The sequence below is a fragment of the Toxotes jaculatrix genome, chromosome 3, assembly GCF_017976425.1.
Source record: "Toxotes jaculatrix isolate fToxJac2 chromosome 3, fToxJac2.pri, whole genome shotgun sequence".
Classification (NCBI taxonomy): domain Eukaryota; kingdom Metazoa; phylum Chordata; class Actinopteri; family Toxotidae; genus Toxotes; species Toxotes jaculatrix.
The window spans coordinates 5,470,387-5,494,151 of NC_054396.1; the positions used below are offsets into that span (position 1 = coordinate 5,470,387).

A 23,765-nucleotide genomic window follows, 5' to 3' on the forward strand; every position below is an offset into this window, starting at 1 on the left:
AGAGACTTGACCCTGACGCGACATTTGTTAAAGTCATGCTGCAAATGGGAACAGTTTATCAAACATCTCCGTTTTACTCAGAGTGAATAAAGACGCTTTCTCTCCACTCATATTTGACTGCTGACTGGAGGTAAAGGCAGAGGTTTAGTCGGTCATGTATTCCTCTGTGGGGGCACTACATATAGTACTGTAGGTATCAGTGATGGCTGTGACCAAACAGGCAGTCAGACCATAACCAGGATGTAGGAAAGTAAAGCAATTTAATGACATCAAAAAACACCAATTAACATTCTTACCATGCAATGGCTGAATTTATACAAAACACTGCGATTGCTCCGATCATGGTGCTAATGTTAATGCTGGACAACATAAGAACTGTGTTTTGAATGGCAGTAACAGAGTAAGGCTTGTTAAGACTGATCGAACACTGTCTACACAACATTGTATAAGCAGGGTTGGTGGATGTCAAATATGCAACCAGATCACAGTAATCTGATTATATAAAAGTCTATAATCCATTACAGGTACGACGCGCTTCCTCCTTAAAGGGGCACTCCACCAACTTCACACATTAAAATCAGTTTATGGATCATGCAGAGTACGACCCTGATGATGCCTTAGTGTTGTCACCTGGGTTATCGCAACTTAAATTTGGAGACCAGACCATTATTAACAGAAAGTCTGCTGTATAGACTGGGGGTCTGGAGTTTGAAAGAACCAGACGTTTCTGGTGAAAGATGCTATCAGAATGCATTATGGGTAATGTAGGATCCCGTTTTTGGAAGTCTGACCCATGCTGGGGACTAAAAGCAGGATATTTTGGCTTCTGCTGCTACAATTTTGACCACTCTTTTTTGGAAGAAAGTCTCTGCACAAGTCCTTCAACATTTTGGAAGGGCACTACTAAATCACTGGAGTATTCCCTTTGATCCCCTTTAAAGGGTTAGTTTGAATTCTTGCTCTTTCTTGCCATGGGTACATTGATACCACTCTCAGGTCTCTGTATGCTTATTATGAAGCAGCAGCTAGTAGCCCGTTAGCTTAGCTGGAAACAGTTCTGTCCAGATATATCAAAATCCACCTCCTAGCACCTCTAAAGCTCACTGATTAACATGTTATTTGTTCAACCTGTATAAAAACCAGAGTATAAAAAAACAACAATTCTGTTTTGCAGGGGCTATTTCTTAGCCCCGCGGTGTTGTTTTTTATACTTTGGTTTTTATCCAGATTAAACAAACAAGCTATTACGTGTTCCCAAAACTACTCCTATAAAGCTCATGTGGCTACTTGTAAAACTAAAATCTTTTTTAGGGATTAAATTTGAGAGAAACTTCATTTGTGTCATTATTTGAAACACCAGCTATTGGCAGCTGTAGTACTATAAAAAAAATGATCTATAAATTGGAATAAATTGTAATTGTACTTGTCCGTGACCTGTAATGGATTACAGTTTTAAAAATCTCTTCCAAATGTGGTACAGCAGTAAGCACATGTTCAATGGATCTAAATGTTCATAAACAAGGCATAACAACTAAATTATACTTTCTTCTAACATCACAGGGAGATTTATGCTTCAAGGATATTTATGGTAGGATATTTATGGTATGAAATGATATGTAAATTTCCTTGTTATTTTGTCAGGTATAAAACCACTGGAAAAAATAAGTTAATAAGCAACCTTTATACACATCTTACATCATATTTAATGAATCCATTTCAAATATAAAAGGTCAGTAATATTTGCTCCAATTGAAAAATATCAGCTTGATATCCCCACTCATCTGTGGTCTGCTACAACATGACATCAGAGGCAAAGCTGCATGTAATGATGCGCAATGGGGAGTGAAATTTTCCTAACGTCTGTACAAACAGCACTGCAGCTGAAGTAATGGAAAGAGATAAAAGAAAATCCAAGCCCTCTAAATGTTTTGTGTAATAATAATTATAAAAAAAAAAAAAAAAAAAGGACACTCCGCACATAGAATATACACTATATATACACAGTATTTAGTAATGGTCATTGTGTTGCAACTTGACAAAACAGAGCTTCATAAAATGAGAATGGCAGTGTGCAGTTGGCAATGACGCATTACATTTGACACAAAACGTGTGCTCGGTATGGATAATGTCTGTTTCCTCTTTCACTTGTTCCTCCCAGCAGGTTTAATGAAAATGGTGTCCAGGGGAGGAGGGCTGGCGGTTCCGCTCCTCATGCCGGGGTCTGAACGGTGGTTTTGATCTCAGCGGACACCCTCTTCTCCTTTCGCCCCGCGTACTCGCCGATGAAAGAGCCGTCCTCGTTGAACTGAGCGTCCTCGTCGCCGTAGTCCACCAGACTGTCCCCGCTGTCCCCAGCTTTGATCTCTCTGCTCAGTGAGTGTTGGCTTCCCTTCAGTGGCTTCTCGTCGTTGTCACTGCAAGAGAGGCACGGTGGATTTAGAGTCACCTCATTTCACCCATGGCTTCACTCTATGGCTTATTGGAGAGGACGGGGGTGCAGGCTTGAGATATCATTGCCTCTACGATGAGCCTGTGTGATTGGCATTACCTCTGGCTGACCAATGGGAAATAATCACACAGGTGCACATGTTGAGACAATATTAATATACGTGCATCAATGCATCTGACAAAGTGATGACTGGATGAGAAACAAAGCACTGAAAGGGACAGTAGACTGGTGCTGATGTTGAAGCTGCACATTCTGTGGTCCTGTAATGCAATTTAACTGTGAGACTAATAAACAGCTGGAACTTTTATTTGATTAGGTTCATAAGTTACTAACTTTCTCAAATCCTGGTGACAGTACAGCCTTTGCTGACAAAGCTAACACAAGTTGAAGAGTAGGGAATACTCACTATGGTTGACACATCTGACCTGACATATAATAAAATGCTGTTTAAAATATTGTTTAATATTGACTTAAACTACAAAAGACAGCTAAATGAATGGTGTAAGAAACTGTAAGGGTGTTCGCTCAGACACTGGAGGTTGTGTGAGGGCACTGCTGAACCCATGTAAGTTCTCTTTAAGTCAGAGCACACATACTTCTCCATAGAGCATATATAAATAAAACAGTCATACACTTGTAAATGATTGTCATTTAAAGGAACAGTTCAACATTTGAATTCTTGCCAAGAATTAGAATTAGAAGACTAATATTAGAAGACTAATATCATACTCATGGAGGAGGACGGACACCAAGTTAGCTTAGCTTATCATAAAGACTGAAAACCGTGTGAAACAACCAGCCTGGCTGGCACCTCTAAAACTCACTAATTAACAGATTACAGCATGCTTACATGTTGGGGTTCTAAAGGTGGTTGTGTGCCAGACTATTTCTTCCCTGGGAGCAGTGACTTCCTGGAGTCTTGTCATCTCTGTGAGGTCGAGTCGGCAGTGCAGACTCCAACCAAGAAACAGTGGCTGTTACATCTTGTTTTCAGTCTCTGTACTATGCTAAGCTATCCAGCTGTTTGCTGTAGCCTTACAATGAAAGGACAGATATGAGCATGGTGTCGATCTTCCCATCTAACTCTGTGCAAGAACCCAAAGAAGCATGTTTCCCAAAATGTTCCTTTAAGTTTATATATATTGTCTGCCCTATAAAAGGTGTTATATTTTACAGCTGGTGGTCCTAAATTGACTTGCTAGCTAAGAAAATTTAATGTCATTACACATGTTATGTGCAATGTTGTGACCCAATTTAGTGAATCAGGAGTTTGGAGGTACCTAGCAGTTGCTACAAACCAGGAAGTCCTTTACACACAAACGTAGTGACAAATTAAAGAATAGCTGGTGCAACCAGCGCCTAGAGTCAACAGGACAAACTATATATCCTGTCACACTGAGCCGTTTCTGACTTCATCACATCAGCACTGCGGATCCCACTGATTGGGGAATTACACTGGGTCTCGTACTGCAGTAGACTGTTATGAATTGGACCACTAAAGGATTAATGAAACGTGCCCAGATATTACTGCCCTGGAGATGAGCTGCTTTCAATTACACTGATTGGTTTCAGACTCCCGCTGTGTGCTGGGCAGCCTGACTTTAGCTCCATAAGAAGAGCAAATGGCAGCATCTGAGCGACGCTGCGACTCCCTGTATGACGATGATGATGCCACGTCTGTCACATCTAACACCAACACAACACCGTATCTACGATCACAATGTCCTATAAAGGGAAGCTAACACTCCAACAACACTGATGTGGAAACAGCTCAGGGATGCTATTGCTGTTTATCACATACACTTCAGTTACTCAGTCCATCAAATGTCTTGTACAGAAGAAGTGCGAGGCTCCACGTGAACCTCATGCATGCTGGGTTGTCTTTTCAGCGAGAGGAGAAAATGCAGAGAGAATTACTGAAGAGAAGAAGACGGAAACAACCACAAGAGGAAGAGAAATTCATACCTTGTTGCGCGTGAATTGCAGTGAGGTGGTGAAATAGTGCTCTGAGGGATACGCTTACCTGTACTCACAAAATGTGTCGTCATTCATGCCCTGGGACTCCACGTCTGGGTGAAGGTCTTCTTTTTCTTTTACTGCTCACAAAATGAAGAGAAGATAGCAGTGATTTCCTCAGGAGAGGGCTGCCAATGAAGATCACTGTGTCCCCTGACTGGTAACTTTGTTTGAATGAGTTAGATTCTCGGTCCCTTATTCTCTGCACTTATTCACTAGATGAAAGATCAATGCAAGCCATAGAAAAGATTGCAAAATTTTAATTGAAATGTGCATTAGTTTATAAAACTTTTTAAATTATAAATCTAATTCTATAACAAAACTTTAGCTTTATGTTGTGTAAAATATTTTATAAAAGCCATTTTTATAGAAAAGTTACATTCATGATAAAAATGGTAAATACTGTATGAATTAAAATGCATAGTCCTATATGTGGTGTAACAGGAAAAAAGACAAAAACAAAAATGGCTCAGGCGAATGAAAGAAAAGGTTGTTGGAGCTATGGGTGATAATGAGAACTTAATGAGAAAACAAAGGACGGAGCTGCGTCTCGCTCTTTTTCTGCTGACGAGTGAAGCGATCGCTGCCCAGACGACAGCCTGATGGCCATTAGCTGTGAATAATAAAGCTGATAAGGACTCTCATGTCCCCAACAGGAGGAATAACACCGAGATACCACACAGCTTATGTCATTGCTCCCCGCAAAGCCGCCCCATGTGCACCATTTGCATTTTGTCTCGCTGCGCGCTGCACTTTGTTTAGATTGTTGCTGGAAAAAGCTGCGTGTCTAAATAATGCAACATTCAAATGCCGGGCATACAGTAGAAATGCTCATTTTCCTATCAATACACCAGCCTATTTTATGTGTAAATTTGCATTAAAATAATTTTGAGGCCTGAGAAGGAAAAACATATCAGCTTACATATTCCTGTAATGGCTTCAAGGATGTTTGATAATTTCTCTCATAGCAACAAACAGAGAAATGGAAATATAATGATGCTCCGAGCAGCAATTAGTATTCAAGCAAGCCGACATGTGTGTGTGTGTGTGTGTGCTTGTGAGTGAGCACCTACCGGAATACTTCCCTCCTTTATTTCTGTTGACAAAGCAAGCGATCAACACAATGAGTGTGAGGAGAGCGATGGCACACATCAGGCCGATAAACCAGCCCTGGGTGGATATTCCTCCGTGGATGCTGGCCAGACCTGAGGAGAACAATACTCAGTGACTTTGACACGCCTTGGCCTTTTCATCAGGACACTTGATTGAATGTTTACATCGACAAAGCCTATCTGATGCAAAGGCAGGAGGTGGTAGGGCGCGTTGCTGATGGAAACGCTCCAATATTAATATTAAACAGCTAATCCTGCTTGTCTAATTAATCAAGCAAGGAACGCTGTACAAATGCAATTCCTCTCAGCTACTCTGTGCGTCTTAAATCCTAGTGACACCGCAAAGGACCACACGCCGCGGCTTGAATCACTGCTCAAGGACGCACTGCTGCACCTGCACTCTGTTCAGTGAGAGGTCAATTAGCTCTGCTCCCTTTCTTTTTTTTTTGGTTTTAATTTGAGCCGTTATGGTCTCCCTCCTCACCTGTGGACACGGTCGTGATAATGTCTTCAAATAGACTAGAATTCTCAACCCAGCTGTTAGGGATAAGGCTCACAGTGTACTCAGTCCCAGGTTCAAGCCCGTCAGTGATGCGGAAAGTCTTAGAGGAGTTAAAGGCCTCTGTAATCTTCCAGTGACCCTCACCTGTGCAGAGGGTGAATGATCAGGGTGGGTTAGTGCTCATGAGGATACTAAATTAGTGTAATCTAGCGTAGATATGAATGAAAAGACAGGAAGGACTATTTCAGACGCAACACAGCGAACGTCACTACGTGTTTCACCTACAGAATCTACTTCACTCAGTCTAACAACATCCAGAAACTAACAGGGAAAAAAGGTCACATGAGCTTCTGGTTGTACATATTACGCAACATAAAACTCTGTGTGCTCTCCTCCACATATCCAGCTGATATTTGCAAAGCCGTCACTCACAGCTGAGCTAACATTCAACAGGACTGACGGAGAAATGAGAGAAGGTGAGAAAAAGGAGCGAAACACTGAGGAAGAATTATTAAAGGACAAAGCAGGTCAAAGCCATCATGGAGTGGTTAGGAGTGTTGTCATTATGCGATGAAGGATGTTGCTCTTCACCTTCTGTGAAAGAGTCGAGCGTGCTCTTCTGTTTCCCTAACACTATTGTGAGGGTGCATCAATTACATCTGACAGAGCGGGACATCGGGTGAGTCTCAACAGCACACGACAAGAGTAATGTCGATGTGGAAATGGAAATGAAATCTTGCTTGAGAAATATCTAATTATTAGAAGATGAATAAATAATTAATCAATTATCAGAATTGTTTCTGCAATTCTACAATGCATTATTTAATTCCCAGAAACAACGCAGAGGAACTCAGTGTCCTCAGTGAATAGCTATAGTTTTTTGTTTTTTTTATTTATTAATTATTTGCTTTGAAAGCAATTTAAAGTTTCATCTGACTCAGATGTGTAATGTAGCCTTCTGATACTGAACAGAAGAAAAATAAATCTACGTAGTGATGTAGTGAATGATGTGCGTCATTAGTATGGGAAAAGTATGATTTGACAGCAGCTGTCTAAGCTAGTCAATCCACTTCATTTCCCCATGGCAAACATGCAAATCTTCTGCTGTGTCTCCCGCTCAGGTGCATTATTTGCTCAGGTGATAATTCGGCACACAAGGACATCTGCGTCTGCACTGCCCATCCCAACCACTGCAAATGACACTCTCTGACTAATGTTGATGGATTAGTCTGCAACTATGGTAATTCCAATTATTGGAACGGCACGATAACTTCAACTGACATAGGCCCCTGAACTAAAAATATCTGGAGGCTGGCTGCCGTGTTTTGTCACCACACTCCTCAGCTTGCTATTAAACGCTGCAGAAAGCAGCTGCTCACCCAGCGGGGAGCTGATGCCCTGGAAGACGCCCCTTCAAAGTCAGGAGGCTTTTTTAGAGGGAGAGGCCAGAAAACATTCTGATATAGGAGCTTTCAACAGCTTCCACTTATCCACTTATCTCAGTGTCCTGTAAATATCACCCTCCCAGTATGATCTCACACCTCCCCGGCTCGGCCCAGGAGGACATTTCTCCTCACTGTCTTCTCCTCAGCTGAGAATCGGCCCTGGACGCTTTCTTGTCCCAGAGCTGTGTTGCTGTTTACCCACTTGAAGATTACATGGAAATGTCAGGTGACTGTTAGGTCAATACGCTGCCATGTACAGGGTGACTGGGGCCCAACAAATCAATCACTGACAATGAGACATATTTGTCCCATTCAAGTGACTGCACTCTACAGCTACACTGTCGGATCAGGATATAGATCTAGAATCCTAGATTTCCCTGTGGTATAGCAGAGAAATTAAAACCACCTTTTCCATTAGCATGTACTTGTCTCATGACAAACAATACAATAGAGCTGTTACTTTACATCCCAGCTCTTGTTGCTACCGGAAACCACTTAAAACATCAAAGAAAATAACTAATTAGCCTGCACAGTATAGTGGTATTTTGGATCTTTGTTTTTTTTTGTGATATAAATTTATTTTTGAGACAGCAACCAGGGAGTTCAGGGGTTATCACATCACTGCAAAAATCTTTCGATGAAACATAAACATGTATTTGGTTTCTGTTTTATTTTATTTATTTCACAGCTTTTGTTTGTCTCTGTGGTTTGATGCTCGGTGTGTCAGAATGTGCAGCAGCTCTACCTATGGTGGAACGAGTGGGTTTGGTCACAGGGGACTTTGGAGTGCTTGGAGGTGAGGGGGAAGCTGACTTGCCTGAAAAGAAAGACAGACCTTGTGGTTATCAATTGGGATAGAGCCCCGGGGCGCTATACTCTACTGTTAGAACAAATGCTATTTCCAGCTAAACTCTAGGATTAGTAACTACATGTCTACAGTGAAATATAATCTAAAAAAAAAATAATTAAATTAAATTTGTTTATACACAAGGTGAGATGTTGGGATATTTAATTTGTCTTGATCTTGCCTTTTAACAGCGACTTTCTTTTCTTTTTTTGCATCATTAAAAGGAAGAAGGATGGATGTGTGGTGTGTCTGATCTTCTCCCTGGGTTTGGCTCTTAAAGCATCATTTATTTCCTCAGCTTGAGGTAGACATGTTGCACTGAGTCTGCTGTTGCTAGGATAAAAGTCAATATTCGTTTACAGTCACTAATGAGCCAAGATTAATATGAATTTATAATTAGGTTACTCATTACCATTGCTATTAGAGAGGAAGCCACAAACTTTATCTAAGAAGTTGACATTTTTCTAATGAAAGGAGGCATCAGAGTGCTCTCTGCTGATGGCAAGGGCAAACAGAAGACAAGGTCAATTATCTGCAGAGGAGCACAGTGTTTAGCACTTTTTAATTCCGTACAGGAAAAAAATAAAATGTGTGTTCAAAACCCCATGATTTATTCAGGGTTACAGCATCCACACCTGTCCACATTTCTAAATCTAACCATGCACTGACTACTTAGAACATTATCATGACTATTAAACGTGTCATACCAACATGCAAATTTCTAAACGTGTAGAATTAATGGGAAGAATTAATGAGTATTTTCAGAGCGGTTGAGATTATATGTGCAGGTATGACACGACACAGTTTCTACATAAATAGAGATCTACATACTGAGGCCGACAGTGGAAGCCAAAGTGGAAGCTGGAAAAAATAAATAAATAAATAAATAAATAAATAAATGACAGACAGAAACAGACAGGGGACAAGCATTGCATTGCTAAGCAGACGTTTACAGATTCACACACATTTACAATACACACTGTGTGATCAAAGGTAATGCTGAAAGCAGTGTGCTTTTTAGTGGCGTGAGAGTGATGGTAATAGTAGAGTTAGTTGATAGAGTTACCACAAAAAACTTCTTCTTAAGAGCCTTCCACATACAGACACACACACAGGTAACAACTCTACAAAATTGTAATTCTATACATAAAAATGAGTCTGTCTCTTTATATGTTGGCTTTTCAGCATACAAACAAACAAACCCTAAGAGCCAATTAAGTTTCTTTCTGTGATTTTTCTACAGCACAAAGTAATCGCTTGCATATTGAACACCTGCAGCGCATTTCAAAAAGTTGAGTATTTTGTTTTTGATTAACACAACTTGAATGACAAACTAAATTTCTTCGGGGTGGCACCCAATTATTTATGCTGACAGTATCTGTGGCCGCAGTCCATTTTACTGACACTCAGGTGAATCCACGTACAGTTTCCTGTTTCATTTCCCATCCAATCATTCATACCCAGTGTCTATAATCTACAATCTACAATCTGAGCCTGAGTCTGAGCCAGCTGAAGTACGGCCAGCAGTCCTCAACAAATGATATATAATTGAAAAGAAATGATTACATGCTACAAGCCGGCTCATTATGATTACTTACCCACAAACTCTTTCATGATTACACAATGCAGTATCAGAACCTTCAGTTTCCCTCCTGCTAAAAGCAATTTTCTTTCTTAGCTGATTGTTTCATAGCTCACGCTCTCCGTCCAATCAATAAGCACTTGCTCTCTCATGACAGTGACAAATGAAAACCTCCAGTACACCCATATGAAATTGTTTATCCACAAAAATTACTTACATGGAGATATGAAAAGCTTGGCTGCCCAGGCATACATCATATTCTACTAGTTCAATGCTATTTTGAAAGACAGAAATGGCTTTGTCACCTAGTTCGCTTAGCCTGAATTCTGACGAGCCAATTCTACACCTCAAAGCTCGTCTGTGTTCTCATTGTCTTCCCCGGCAAAGCGACACGCTCACCCGCCCGTTCACGCAAGCACAAGCCTATCCAGACACACACCACCCAGTCAATTGCTTTCTGGACCCTCCATCACTCACTTGTTTCTAGGGTGGTGGTGCACTCCTCGCTGACAACAGGCCCGCAGCCCACCGTGGTGCAGGACCGCAGGTAGAACTTGTATTTGCTTAAGGGCTCCAGGTCGCGCAGGATCCACTTGGTGGTCTCAGGGTTGCTGATGTCTATCGTCTGCAGTGGCCCCACCTCCTCTGTGTCGTTGACTAGATGTCAAAATCACAAAACAATATGAATGATTTAGATTACAGTTTTAGTTAGTAAATGACTTTATTAAACTATCAGTTGATCCTGCTCTCTTTTTCTAGTGTTCACTCAGAGGTAATCTATTTCTTCTTGATTACCTTCCTCACTTGATCATGAAAAAAGTAGTCTAAAATTTTTGATGTACCACACCCTCTGGACATGTGAAACAGTTGATAGCTCTGATAAGCTTCTGATTTATTGTTTATGATATTATGATTTGACAGGACTTAAAAGTCATTCAGCTTTAAACATCAATTTCTATTGTTGGACTTACATATTTGCTTTTCTGGCAAAAGACAAAATGCCAAAAAAAAAAAAAAAGAAGTTATTTGCTTTCTGACTTTATGTTATTTGCAAACAAACAGATTAGGTCCTGCACATTTACATCGAGATTTTCTTTGTGTTGTCGTCTGCACTCTGTCTGTCTACACTGTGATGGGATCTCATTTTTCACTACGTAAAGAAGGCCGGCAGGTAGGAGGTGGCATTTATGTTCTTTGTAACAAAAACAAACACAGCAGGTGCTGAGGTGACCTTTGCTGTAAAAGAGGTGCTACGTCTCTCTGAGAGCAAACAATGACAATAATATATTGGTCCACTTTTCTTTTTGCCTTGACACTACCCACTGTTATCAGACATTACAATTTTTTGTTTTGTTTCTATGGATGAAAACGATCCATTTTTGGTAAATTATGCAATCAAGGCTGGTACAGAGAAGAGGCCACAGACACCGTGTTTCTACCCTGTGGATGCATACTCTCTCACTCGTCCAGAAACACTCAGGCCTGACAGCTGGTGCACATGATCTTATAGAGTGAACTGGCTGAAGGCTGCAGACTTTGGCTTTGCCACTGACTTCAGACAACAACATTTCCAAATATTCTTAAGCCTGCTGGGCCAAATATGGTTGGCCTTGTGCAGTGAGAAACAGACCAACAACACTGAAATCTGAGAATGACCCAACAGCTAGTGTGAGTTTAGGCCAAATGGGAAGAGAAACATAATGAAATGAAGCCAAGGTCATACTGAACTCCCACTTGTGTACATGTTTCAAATCCTTGCAGGGCAAACTTGGTTCACCCGTGGTAAGTTCCTCTACAGTTACTCTAATATACAGTAAAAAGGTCTTAAGTGTTCAGAAAGATCAATATGCATAAATATACAATGGCAAATAAAACGGAAGAATCCTCACATAAATTCTTCAGTGCTCAAGCTGTATCTGCTACTGTATGCCACACAGCACAAATATAGGTGCGTATGCGTATGAGAGTAAGGTGCTCCAATCAAATAGGAGAAATATTTTCACTTTTGTAACACGGTCTAGTAGTTGTTTAGTGCGCACTGGCCTTTTCTGCTCCAGGCTTTGGCGAGGGTTAGCAGCTCTATACGGCAGTGTGGCCCCGCTGCCCACTCGATGGTGAGGGGAGCTTTAGGATACATTCAGCGTTTACATTCATAAATTTACTTAGTTTTAGATTTAGAAAAGAATACTGACAAAAATGGCTGTATGATTTCAGTGAACTGCTAATATTATCGCTACAAATTACTGATCTTTTTCGATGACGACCACGCAATGACCTAAAGGTTGCTCTTATGTGTCACAGCCGTTTAGTTAAAGCTGTTTAAACAGCCTGGTACTGCCGCACGCTCAGTGTGTTAAACAATGCTACAAAAGTGAAGCCTGTGAAATGTGAAGCTATTAAAGGCTGCTGTGAAGATGGGCGTAGCCCTCAAACAGCTGCGCTGCAGCTCGAGATTCCACTTGTGTCACTGATGATACACTAATACTCCTCAACATTTCACACATGACTTCCTTCAAGAGGACTTCAAAAAAAAAAAAAAAGTCACACTTCAAAGAGTCCATCAGCTTTATTGCTGTGGCACAATGAAAACGTCCTCTCCTGAAATACTGTATGACACTTGGCCCTCTTGTGCAGTCGCCAAATCAAACTCAATTAGCCGAGAAATGCGGCACTAAGACGTTTTTGGAAGTTAGTCATTAGCTCTGTTATGACTTTTGTTTAAGGACGGCAGAGTGTGCGCACATGTGGGATGTGTTCAGTGATCGCATCCCCTGGGACTGTGAGCTATAGTGAAGATGTCCCCTGCGGACAGTATGGGGTCATGGAGACTGGACCTTAACAGACTGTGACACAGTGGCCTCGGTCAGCACTAGCTGAGCCATGATTGTAACACGCAGGCCGGCAGACATCGCCCTGACATGTTTCCTATACACACACTCTGACCTCACCATGACCCGGGCCCTATTAGAGCAGCACAACGATTTTCCCTTCCGTGCTGAGGATCACGGGTTAGACAATCACCCGCGAGCCTAAGATAAACCTCCTTTCTTTTACTGATACTCCAGGAGTATTGCACACACTCTGTATCAAAATTGTACAATATCATATGGAGACAAAGGCTGTGCATTTAAACACAGAGGCTATTGAGGTCTATAATATGCAGTCAGAGTTGCCAGATTGAAATACACAGCCTACGTGTTTTTGTCTACGCAGTTTCGTTTTTCTTACGAGGGTACAAGCTGGAAAGAAACAGAGGGATGTAAACACTATTAACCACAAGAGAAAAACAATATCTCTTTGTGGCAAGACGGGGGCATCACCATTATATCTGAGTTAGTTAAGTAGAAGCATGAGGCGTAGGGATACGTACTGAGCTGATATTCGAGGAGGTACCCGGTGAGAATCCCATTAGGCTCCAATGGTGGGGCCCAGACCAGAGAGACAGTGTGCTTCTGTACATCTGTGACCCTGAAAACAGGATTTTTCTCAGGGACTGTGGGGGCAAAGAAGGTAATACACACAGTAAGCAGTTGAATTCTCCAACCCAGTTTCCTTGGCTATTATTAGATTTTCCCTTCAGTAGTTGTGAATCAATACACTTCATGCTGTTTTTCCACAATCCTACCTCCCTCTGGGGTTTTGAAGTTGACGGGATGGCTGCCGGGGCCATTGCCCCGCCCGTTGAAGGTCATGACAATGAGGCTGTACTCAGAGAAGGGAGTTAGACCCGGTATTGTGGCGTGGTTTCGGTCCCCGGGGAACGTCAGCGTGTGTTTGTCTCCATGGCTTTTCTTTGAGTTCACCAGACTGCGCAGACGCCACCAGTTTATCTACATCAGGAGAGAGAGACACACAGAGCCATCCTCAGCAGCGAGATCAAACTTTGTGCTTGGTGCGTATGTGTGAGAGGATGCTGAAGTTATTGTTTTGTGTTTTTCTTTTGTTTTGCTTTTTTTTTCTGGTGGCGCAAGCAGGAAAACATGGGGCTGGCCAAGTAAATGAGACAGAGAGGGGTGAGAGAAGCAAACGTTTGGAGCAAGGTCAGGGCCATTCCTTTTAAACTGTGTCTAAAAGCAAAGGTCTGTTTTTGAGGTATTACCCTGTAGCCTCCCAGATGTCCATGTAGCTTGTCCTTGTGTACACGCGTCCAGCTAACCTTGACCACTGAGCTGTTCATCACCTCCACAGCTACATCATCAGGCGCAGCAGAGGGAACTGCAAAGGCAAACGCGCGTTAGAGTCCACACTAAGCTGAAAGTAAGTCAAGGAAAAACAGAGCAGTGAGAAGTGAAGACTCCCAACAATGATCCTGAAAATAACTCAGAACATGTGAACAAATGAATAAAAGACCAAAAAATATTAAAAATACTAAATGACTAGATACAGCTACAGATTATCTATTTGCAGGAACACCTATTGGGGACTGATCAATCAATAATTAATCATTAAAGGACTCTGTCTACAGTAAAATAACTACTGTAAGTGATAAAACCATTGAACTAAAGGGGGTGATGACTTTCTAACACCACATTTGAGCAAGGACACAACAGTGAGACGTGTCATGACCTGAGGTGACCTCCTGGGGGCAAGTCCAGAAGAAAGCTAAACACAGGAAATACAGTAAGCCTGTGTAAAGACTGTGTGGCTTGAGACAGTGTACCTGCTAGAGCAGACAACCTTGAAACTGAAAGTCTAAGACCAACTCCAAGTCTGAAACATTACAAAGCCTATAAATAAATCATTTCACAAAGTCCACCTGAATGCTGCAGCTGAAAATGCCTGAGTTAAGCAGAGAGGGAGGAAAATATTTTAATGAAACCACGTTGTTGTCCATAAAATCACATATCCTAAAGCAACACTGGCTACTTTGCACTTTGTCATCTCCAAATGAAAACAGGCAGAGAGTGGGAAGCTTGTGCAATTCTATCTTCTGCTATCCAGAAACCCTTTAAGTTTATGTCAGTAAACTCCAGACGTATAATCACTTATATCCACCAGGACTATCTGCAATCTCTTTCCACTGAAAACAGCAACAAGAAAATTCAGCTTTCAGGTTTTCTCACCAGAATTTAATTAAGAGAAAATCTATAATATTTCTGTTTACAGGTTTTACAGGCATCTTTTCGAGCACCTTTTGTCAAATACCTTTTAATATATGTCTGAAGAGCAACATTATATTTTTGAAGCTGCAGTAACTGATATTATAGTTTTTTGGGGGCTAAGAGGAAAAGCATACAGGACTGTGAAATGTTCTTTAGAACTGAGGACAGCATAACCAAAACAATGTGTTAAAAGAGATGAGGGAGGGACTACAGAGTTGGATGATATTTCTTTTCAGTGACCCCTTTCTCATTACTCATAGTCATTTAATCCATTGTTAATGTAAAAATTATGAACTAGCGCAGCTTTAAATAAAATTCTGTCAAATACTCACAGTCCTCTCCTGAGTAGCCAGTCACCATCTTGGGCTCGGGGCCCCAGCCCTGATGGTTCTTGGCTTGGATCTTGATCTCGTAGGGAACAAAGGTGGGAGTGTTCTTCACCACAAACGAGTGTCTCTTCACCATGTGTTCCTTCCAGCCCTCTCCCAAGTCCTGTCTTCTGTAACTCACCTTATACTCTAGACCAGGACCGTTGTGTTCAATGGGTAACAAGGGCTGAAGGATGGGAGAAAAAGAAAGCAAAAATTAAAAAAAAAAAAAAAGGAAGAACAATGGTGTGAAGGGTTTCATACAGACTTTCACAGTTGCATAAGACGCTTCTTGTATTTCACCGCTCAGTGTCACTGCCTCTATGGGATTAAAATGACAAGCTAGCCCAGTGAGCTGTGCTTGGAACACTGGCAGTGTTTTATCCCACTATCTAATAAAACAATGGAACAATTGACCTGGTCTTGCAGTGAGGCTTTTCTTTGATATAGGGCTTCGTATATCACGGTAGATGAAAAGATTTATCTCCTCACAGAAGTCAGAGTGTGAGAAATAGAATGAGATGCCATTTTTCACAAAAGCAAGTCATTAGCAGTGGGAGAGCTCATGAATCCAGGATTCGGGGTCCACGTTACCATGATAGGGCAACCAGATAATAAGTGAAGGAGAGATTCATCTTTCTACAATAAAGCTGAATATATTACTGTACGCATTAAAAGAAAATTTTCCTTTTCATAGCCTTCCTTTCTCTTTCTAATCAAAGAAAAGGAGCAGATTTCAATGGAAACTCTTTCACAGTGATCCCAGGAAATGGCTTTTCTAAAGATCTGAACCACAGAATGAAATATCAAACGTGAGCCATTTCTATTTCTTAAATTCCTATTCGTAATTACCTATGAAACATTGATAAAACTTAATCTGTTCTCCTAGAGAAATTCTTTGAGTTCCAAAAACTGTAGTCGATGTGAATAATTCGCTATGTAAAGGTAGCCACCATTACAGAATTTGCAGTAAGAGGATAATGAAAGACCAAACTCTATTCCTTACCTCCCAGTTGATATCCATTTCATGTGGCAAATGACCTTCAATTTTGATATTTTCAGGGTTCTTGTCGGGGGCTGTAGAAAAGAAGGAATATAGATTTTGTCGGCATAGTGGAAGAAATCTCCAGTGAAATAGGCACACAAGAGAGCAGATTTTCAACAAGAGTGGAATCAATTATGTAGCAGGTCTTAGTGTTTTAAAGTTCACAGAGCAGCAGTGTTGGCAGCTCGAGTGGCCTGGAGGACCTTATCAAAAAAGCGTAATAAACAATGAAAGGAGGAAGCGTCAAACCTGCTGGGGGGGTCTTGTATCTCTCTGTGGGCTCACTGGGAGGACCCCTCCCCACAGCGTTAACTCCAGACACGCGGAAGCGATAGTCGACGTGACCGTGCAGTTTCAGGACGGCTGAGTTGTGGTTCCCAGGTACTCGGAGCAGCTCCTTCCAGTTTCCTGGCTCCCACTGGCTTTCCTCGTAGCTGATTATAAACTCTGTTGACAGGTAGAAAGACAATCAGAGTGGTCCCTCACTGCTATGGTTCTTGCCAAAGGATTGCTTATCTAACCACCAGCTGTGCAGAAAGCTCCTCAAACCCTGCTCTGGGCTTGTATATTCCTCAGGGAGACTAATCATAATTCATGCTTGGATGAATCAATAATGGATTCACACTGTACAAGATGGCATCAAACAAATCTATTTACCTGCAAAGTGATGCCTAAAATGTGTATATCACATTAATACCATTCACTGCAAGATGCACTCATTCAATATGCACTATATGTACTGACACTGACACACACACAGACGCTCTGTTTACCTGTGGTTGAGCTGTTGTGATCGTCTCCAGGGATCCATTTCAGTTTCACACTTCTGCTCTTGTGTTCAGACAGTACCAAGTTCTCAGGTGCATCAGGGACATCTGAAAACCATCACAACAACATGGCTTTGGAAAATCACAGACACATCAATCTGTGTGGCAATAAAAAAAAAAAAGAAAGGCAGAGGGAGAAAATGTTCAATCAAATCATCCCGAGAGTTCGAGGATGTGGAACAGGCTGCATCGCTGCATGGCGTTCCACCATTTCTTTTAGACTTTAAGATGTCAACAGCATCTCGTAAGGGTGATTGTCAGACACTGCACGTTCATGCACTGCAGTAATAAAGCTGTGGTCTGCATGTTCATGCTCCGCTTTGGCTTCCTGACATATTGATCCATGAACAAATGTGTCATACATTAATGTGGCACCAGGGGTCTCTGATCCTCTGGCTCCGGAGCAGAAATATTGTTCATATGTTAGCTCACCTAACACCATGAGCAGCGCTGAGGCCGAGTCTCGGTCCACTGGAGTTCTTGCCACACATGTGTACACACCCTGGTCTCCGTGGCTTACATTGATAATCTGAAGAATACCATCCTCCACTAAGTATCTGTTGACAGAAAGATGGAGACGCCATATTGACTGATGAAACTGAAAAGTAAAATGACTTTCCAGCTGGGATGAAGTCTGCAATGCTGTATAAGAAAAACAGGAAAAAAAAAATCTAGCATCCTACCTTGAATTCTCAGTGTAGTTGAGGGTTATCTCCATATCATCTTTTTCCCACAGGAGCTCAAAGTCGTTGCTGAAGGACTTGTCGTACTCTGCCAGGCATGAGAGCTGGGCCGTGGTACCTATTAAGATCTGCTGGTCCTCCGGGGCCACGGTTATTCTAGTGGGATCTTCCATAGGCAAACCTGTATTAGTTACATCTCAAGGACTGTGAGTCACTGCAAACACTGTTACCTGTAAAACTGTTTACCTTTCACATAGAGCATGGCGTCGAGGGCAGACGATCCTTCTGTGTTTTTAGCTAAACATGTGTACTGTCCCATGTCATCTTTCTCTGTGCTGTGGATCTCCAGCGATCCGTTTTCGTGAACGGTAAATCTTAGCCCCTTCACAGATTCAGAGGAGTCGTCTTTGCTCCTGAAAAACATTCAGAAAACAAAAAAACCCACACCCACTGAGGTCTCAAAGTTCTGTCAGGTCAAATTAAATATGAACACAGCAGTAGTCGAAACACTACACTATGGCAGCAAAAACAAAACAAAACTTGAGAGTTGAGTGGCATGTTTTTAAAGAAACAGCTGGGCACTGATATAGAAACTGTGTACAGGAGTATAGCTGCATTGAGCAGTTGAGATCTACTGCTCTCTGCTGGTGTGTAGGAGACAGGGAAAAAATGTACACTTACCAGGTGACAGTGGAAGGAGGAGAGCTGAAGACCTTGCAGTGCATCATCACTCCTTTCCCCTCTACAGCGGAGTAATCCTCCCCGTCTTTGGTCAAAATCATGGGGGGCAGATCTGCAAAGACCAGCAGCACAATGTACTCATCACTCCAGATTTGTTAGGGTAAGCAGTGGTGGATGCACTAATGTGAATTTTCCACCGCTGATGGAACAAGGTGTGGCCCGTGAGTGCAGTACTTTCAGGGATTTTAGGAGGCGAAAGCAACATTGAGCGCGATCAAGTTTGCAGTTTAGCAGTTTTAAAGCCAGATAATGGAATGAGTCAGATAATCGTGGGTTAAACCAGGTGACAACACCGTTGCCTTTATTGTGCGTTAATTGTAGGCTCCTTTGTGTAAGAAAAATTATTCAGCTGTCAGGTTGTCAGAAATGTGTAAACGTGAAAATGAAATCAAAGAAGAAAACAATGGAATAATGAGTTAGCCGAGCATGTGCACCTTATCAGTTGTGGCCAAAGCCTCCCATTAAAATGGTCTGTCTCCCCTAATTGTTTACAAAGGCAGCAGCTGGGACTTAGCATTCAGAGGCTGTCCAGCTTTATTAACTCCTGTGTCACCAAGAACAAACTCTGCAGCGCGATGGAAAGCAACATTGTGTCTTTTTGTTTTTTTTATCTGCACTTGTAAAGCAGCACATGTTTGTCTTATGGCTCTGAAATCAGTATGGAATTGAGGGGAAACTTGTTAGCATATAAATGTCAGGGAACAGTGCGCGTTGCTCCACAGGGAGAGCTGCTAGTCTGAATGAAGGAGTGCAGCTTGTAGACAGCCCTCCTTCCCTGGGCTCCTCACTGCTTTATGGGCATATGCCAGCATCGGCGGCAGCTCTCTAGCTTGACGCATCAGTCAGCAGACTCCCAGTGACTCACCGCACTTACTCATACACACTGTGAAACAAACACTTTTCGTGGCAAATCTTTCGATTGTGTTTTCACGTACTTGGCACAAATAACATAAACATAACAGTGAAACAGAACTGATGAAAACTGTGGCTCACAGGACTAAAAGCTTATGTACTTACTCATAATCATGATGTTTGCATTGGACAGAAGGCTTCCATGTCTGTTAGAGGCCTCACACTGATAGACTGCACTGTCAGATGCTTTGGCGTTATGCAAAACTATGGTGCCATCAGACACCTTCCTGCTGGCTGCTGGGGTTTCTGTATTCAACCAGAGACACAGTTGATAAAACACCAGCTCTAAAGACAACATTCATGCTGCAACACACATTTAACATCTATATTAAATACAGGTAATAAAATCTCAACAGGTAACTGGACTTAAGTCCTTAAGTCTGCAATGCACCGAAGTCCCATGGCACCTTCCCACAGGTGGTGGGCCCATGGGAGGTGGTGCCGCCCAGAGTGGGGCTCAAACCCACAACCCCGAGAGACTGAGTCTCATGCACTATCGACTGAGCTAACTGGGCAGCAGACAGTGGAGTTTCTACCCATTTTCAGGCTAAAACCCCATCTCTTCACCACACTCCTCAACGTCCTGTCCTCTCCCCTTATTATTATTATTTTTCAACCCTTCACAACTGTCTTGCGGTCATGTTTGGGGGTCCCGACCCAGTTACTGGGAACCACTGCCCTAATCCCATGAGCCAGGACTTTCTTAAAATACACATTTTTAAATGATTCTTCAGTGGCATGTAGGATGCACAGCAAATAAAGGAAAAAACCAACTGTACTATCAATGTGTTTTCCAGATTTTGGCCTCTACCCTCCTACTGTATGATATAAAACCTGAACAGTTATTGTGATGAGCGGCATTGTTTTGATCCGTTTCCTTTTTCCTTAGATACAATGTTTGTGTCTCATTGGATGGCATTAATTTATCAAGTGTTTATTTAGCATTTGTGGCTTCAAAAACTTTCCTAGCCACAACTTTCCTTTAACACTACTTCCCCATGTTGTATCTTATGTAATACAAGAAAGAAAAGCGAAACATCAACATTAACACTTCAACACTTCCTGTGACCTCAAAATTGTCCTGTTATTAGGACTAGAACTACATCAATCTATATCATCATTGTAAATGGTAAAGTGAGTTTGTGGGACTGACCCTGCAGAGGTACACCGTTCACCCTCCATGTTATAGTGGGCTGAGGAGTCCCTCTGGCGGAGCAGCTGATGGACACATCTGAGCCGATCATGCTCAGCTGACTCTCAGGCTCAAACACCCACTCTGGAGGCTCTAGGAACACACAATCAGCACGATGTTATCAAAATGATGAGTGTCAGTTTCAGAGAGACACTAAGCATGTACAGAGAGACGACACGATCACAGGAACAGCTGCGCAACACGTGTGATTTAATATACACTGCTCAAAATAATTAAAGGAACACTCCTAAAACACATCAGATCTCAAGGGGAAAAAAATCCAGATATCCAGATATATAAGCCAGATATCTATACTGATATGGACTGGGTAATGTGTTAGGAACAAAATGATACCACATTATTGATGCAAATGAAAATGATCAACCTACAGAGGGCTGAATTCAAAGACACCCCGAAAATCAAAGTGAAAAAATGATGCGGCAGGCTGGTCTATTTTACTGAAATTTCATTGCAGCAACTCAGAATGGCACTCAGCAGTTTATATGGCCCCCATGTGCTTGTATGCATGCTCCTAATGAGATGACGGATGGTGTCCTGGGGTATTTCCTCCCAGATTTGGACCAGATCATCTCTGGATGATAATGGGTCCAAGGATTTCATCCTGATACCTAATGGCAGTCAGGGTGCAGCTGTCTAGCCTGTAGAGGTCTGTGCGTCCCTCCATGGATATGCCTCCCCAGACCATCACTGACCCACCACCAGACCGGTCATGCCGAACGATGTTACAGGCAGCATAATGTTCTCCACGGCTTCTCCAGACCCTTTCACATCTGTCACATGTGGTTAAGGCGAACCTGCTCTCATCTGTGAAAAGCATAGGGCAGCAGTGGCGAACCTGCCAATTCTGGTGTTCTATGGCAAATGCCAATCGAGCTCCATGGTGCCGGGCGGCAAGCACACTAGAGGACGCTGGGCCCTCAAGCTACCTTCATGAAGTCTGTTCCTGATTGTTTGGTCAGAGACACTCACACCAGTGGCCTGCTGGAGGTCATTCTGTAGGGCTCTGGCAGTGCTCATCCTGTTCCTACTTGCACAAAGGAGCAGATACTGGTCCTGCTGATGGGCTAAGAACCTTCTACGGCCCTGTCCAGCTCTCCTAGAGTCACTGCCTGTGTCCTGGAGTCTACTCAATGCTCTTGAGACTGTGCTGGAGACACAGCAAACCTTCTGGCAATGGCAGGTATTGATGTGCCATCCTGGAGGAGTTGGACTGCCTGTGCAGCCTCTGTAGGGTCCAGGTATTGCGTCATGCTACCAGCAGTGACACTGACCCTAGCCAAATGCAAAGCTAGTGAAAAACAGTTAGAAAAGATGAGGAGGTCAGTGGCCTCCACCTGTAAACCCATTCCTGTTTTGGGGGTTGTCTCTTTGCTGCCCCTTTAGTGCACCTGTTGTTAATTTCATTAACACCAAAGCAGCTGAGACTGATTAACAACCCCCTCTGCTCCTTAACTGACCAGATCAATATCCCACAAGTTTAACTGACTTGATGCTATACTCTGATTAAAAAGTGCTCCTTTCATTTTTTTGAGCAGTGTATATATGCAGGCCTTCCCATGACAGACACAAGGAGGCACAAGAAGCACATCACCTGCCTACTGTCTCACCAGAATCATTGTTGGCACATTATAGGCAATGTGTTTAAGTTTCTATCATGCATTGTTTCTGTATTAGTTTGTTCATAACAATATATTTGTACATGAATCTCCATATGGCACAGTGTTCAGCACAGACTGTAGCAGGGATCCACTGAAACAATTCCAGGGAGGAGACATTATGGTTATTTACAGGATATCTGGTGAAAAGGCAAACTGCATTACCATCATCAGGTTGGTGTATTATAGGCCCTACTGTTCCCCAAATTACCAAATGACTATAGTGATGTGTGTATGACTATGGTTGCTCCTTTCTTTTTATCTACAGAGCTTCCTTGTTACTCAGCTACAGTGCATGTACAGTGTGCTCTAAACTTAATCAGCGGTGAAAAGTAGCTAAGTATTTAATTAAACCTTAGGTCTTAGCCTGTGATTGTGGTCTCTTGTCGTAAAACCAGAGCACTTATGAGAGATTCTCTGGTTTTAAATACTGTATTATTAGAGCTCCTACAGTAGTTCTGCTGTAGATGCTTCTCTCAAGAAAAGTGAAGGATCCATTATTCAAATTATTTCCAATAAGTTTGATGTGATAGCAGCACTGTAACTTCACTACATGTAGCACTTACCTTCTACTGTCACCGTGAAGTAATGGACAGCTTTTCCTAACGCGTTCTCTGCCTTGCACATGTACTTTCCGCTGTCATCCTGTTCAGCTGCTGGCACAATCAGCAATTTTCCATGATTCTCCAGTTTCACTTTAACAGGAAGCTGCTCACCCATCTTCACCCACTTGACCTGTGGAGTTGGACTAACAGAACGGGGACACATAGTGAGTCTAAAAAATAGTTAGGTATTGCCTATATATGACAGGAAATGGCATTCAAGCCCGTGGTAAGTCATTCATAAAATTAACAAATTAACTAAATTTAGTAAATCTAAATTGTACAATGTTGAAACCAAATAGTTTACATCCATTACAGTTAAAATCTGTTTTACATTCATGCCGCTTCAAAAAGTAGTTTTGGTTTGTTTTTGGAGTGAAGTGTAAGAGAATGAAGTTACTGAAAAAGGTAGTAGTACTTACAATCCTTCAGCAATACACTCCAATTTCAAGTCCTCTCCTTTGACCAGTTTTACCTCTGATCTGTCACCAGAGGGCGTCAGAAGAGAAGGCTTTCTGTCCAGGATTGCATTAGCTAAGGAAGTATAGACGATAATAAGACAGTAAAATATAAATCAGAGTTGTAATGCTTCCTAAAGGCTACACTTAATTATAAACTATTGATTTTCACACGCCTGCATTGTGCACACAACTCTTTATAGATG

The 23,765-nt window shown here is 42.1% G+C and overlaps 1 protein-coding gene across 2 annotated transcripts in view; it reads right to left on the minus strand.

Annotated features, from left to right (window-relative positions):
- Nucleotides 1-241: 241 nt before the first annotated feature.
- chl1b (cell adhesion molecule L1-like b) overlaps nucleotides 242-23,765 on the minus strand; it is a 36,742-nt gene continuing 13,218 nt past the window's right edge. The window contains exons 8-28 of one of the 2 annotated variants that reach the window (XM_041034365.1): nucleotides 23,524-23,635; nucleotides 23,066-23,247; nucleotides 20,785-20,916; nucleotides 19,737-19,877; nucleotides 18,660-18,771; nucleotides 18,225-18,391; nucleotides 17,979-18,144; nucleotides 17,728-17,852; nucleotides 17,242-17,343; nucleotides 16,718-16,915; nucleotides 16,430-16,500; nucleotides 15,388-15,610; nucleotides 14,053-14,168; nucleotides 13,579-13,783; nucleotides 13,324-13,446; nucleotides 10,431-10,610; nucleotides 9,203-9,232; nucleotides 8,270-8,341; nucleotides 5,539-5,670; nucleotides 4,473-4,545; nucleotides 242-2,414 (exon numbers count right to left, since the gene is read on the minus strand). In XM_041034365.1, the coding sequence (XP_040890299.1) occupies nucleotides 2,210-2,414; nucleotides 4,473-4,545; nucleotides 5,539-5,670; nucleotides 8,270-8,341; nucleotides 9,203-9,232; nucleotides 10,431-10,610; nucleotides 13,324-13,446; nucleotides 13,579-13,783; nucleotides 14,053-14,168; nucleotides 15,388-15,610; nucleotides 16,430-16,500; nucleotides 16,718-16,915; nucleotides 17,242-17,343; nucleotides 17,728-17,852; nucleotides 17,979-18,144; nucleotides 18,225-18,391; nucleotides 18,660-18,771; nucleotides 19,737-19,877; nucleotides 20,785-20,916; nucleotides 23,066-23,247; nucleotides 23,524-23,635 (2,867 nt within the window). In that variant the 3' untranslated portion in view covers nucleotides 242-2,209. The remainder of the gene's footprint in view (nucleotides 2,415-4,472; nucleotides 4,546-5,538; nucleotides 5,671-8,269; nucleotides 8,342-9,202; nucleotides 9,233-10,430; nucleotides 10,611-13,323; nucleotides 13,447-13,578; nucleotides 13,784-14,052; nucleotides 14,169-15,387; nucleotides 15,611-16,429; nucleotides 16,501-16,717; nucleotides 16,916-17,241; nucleotides 17,344-17,727; nucleotides 17,853-17,978; nucleotides 18,145-18,224; nucleotides 18,392-18,659; nucleotides 18,772-19,736; nucleotides 19,878-20,784; nucleotides 20,917-23,065; nucleotides 23,248-23,523; nucleotides 23,636-23,765) is intronic. The other variant, XM_041034367.1, reaches the window with a different exon arrangement.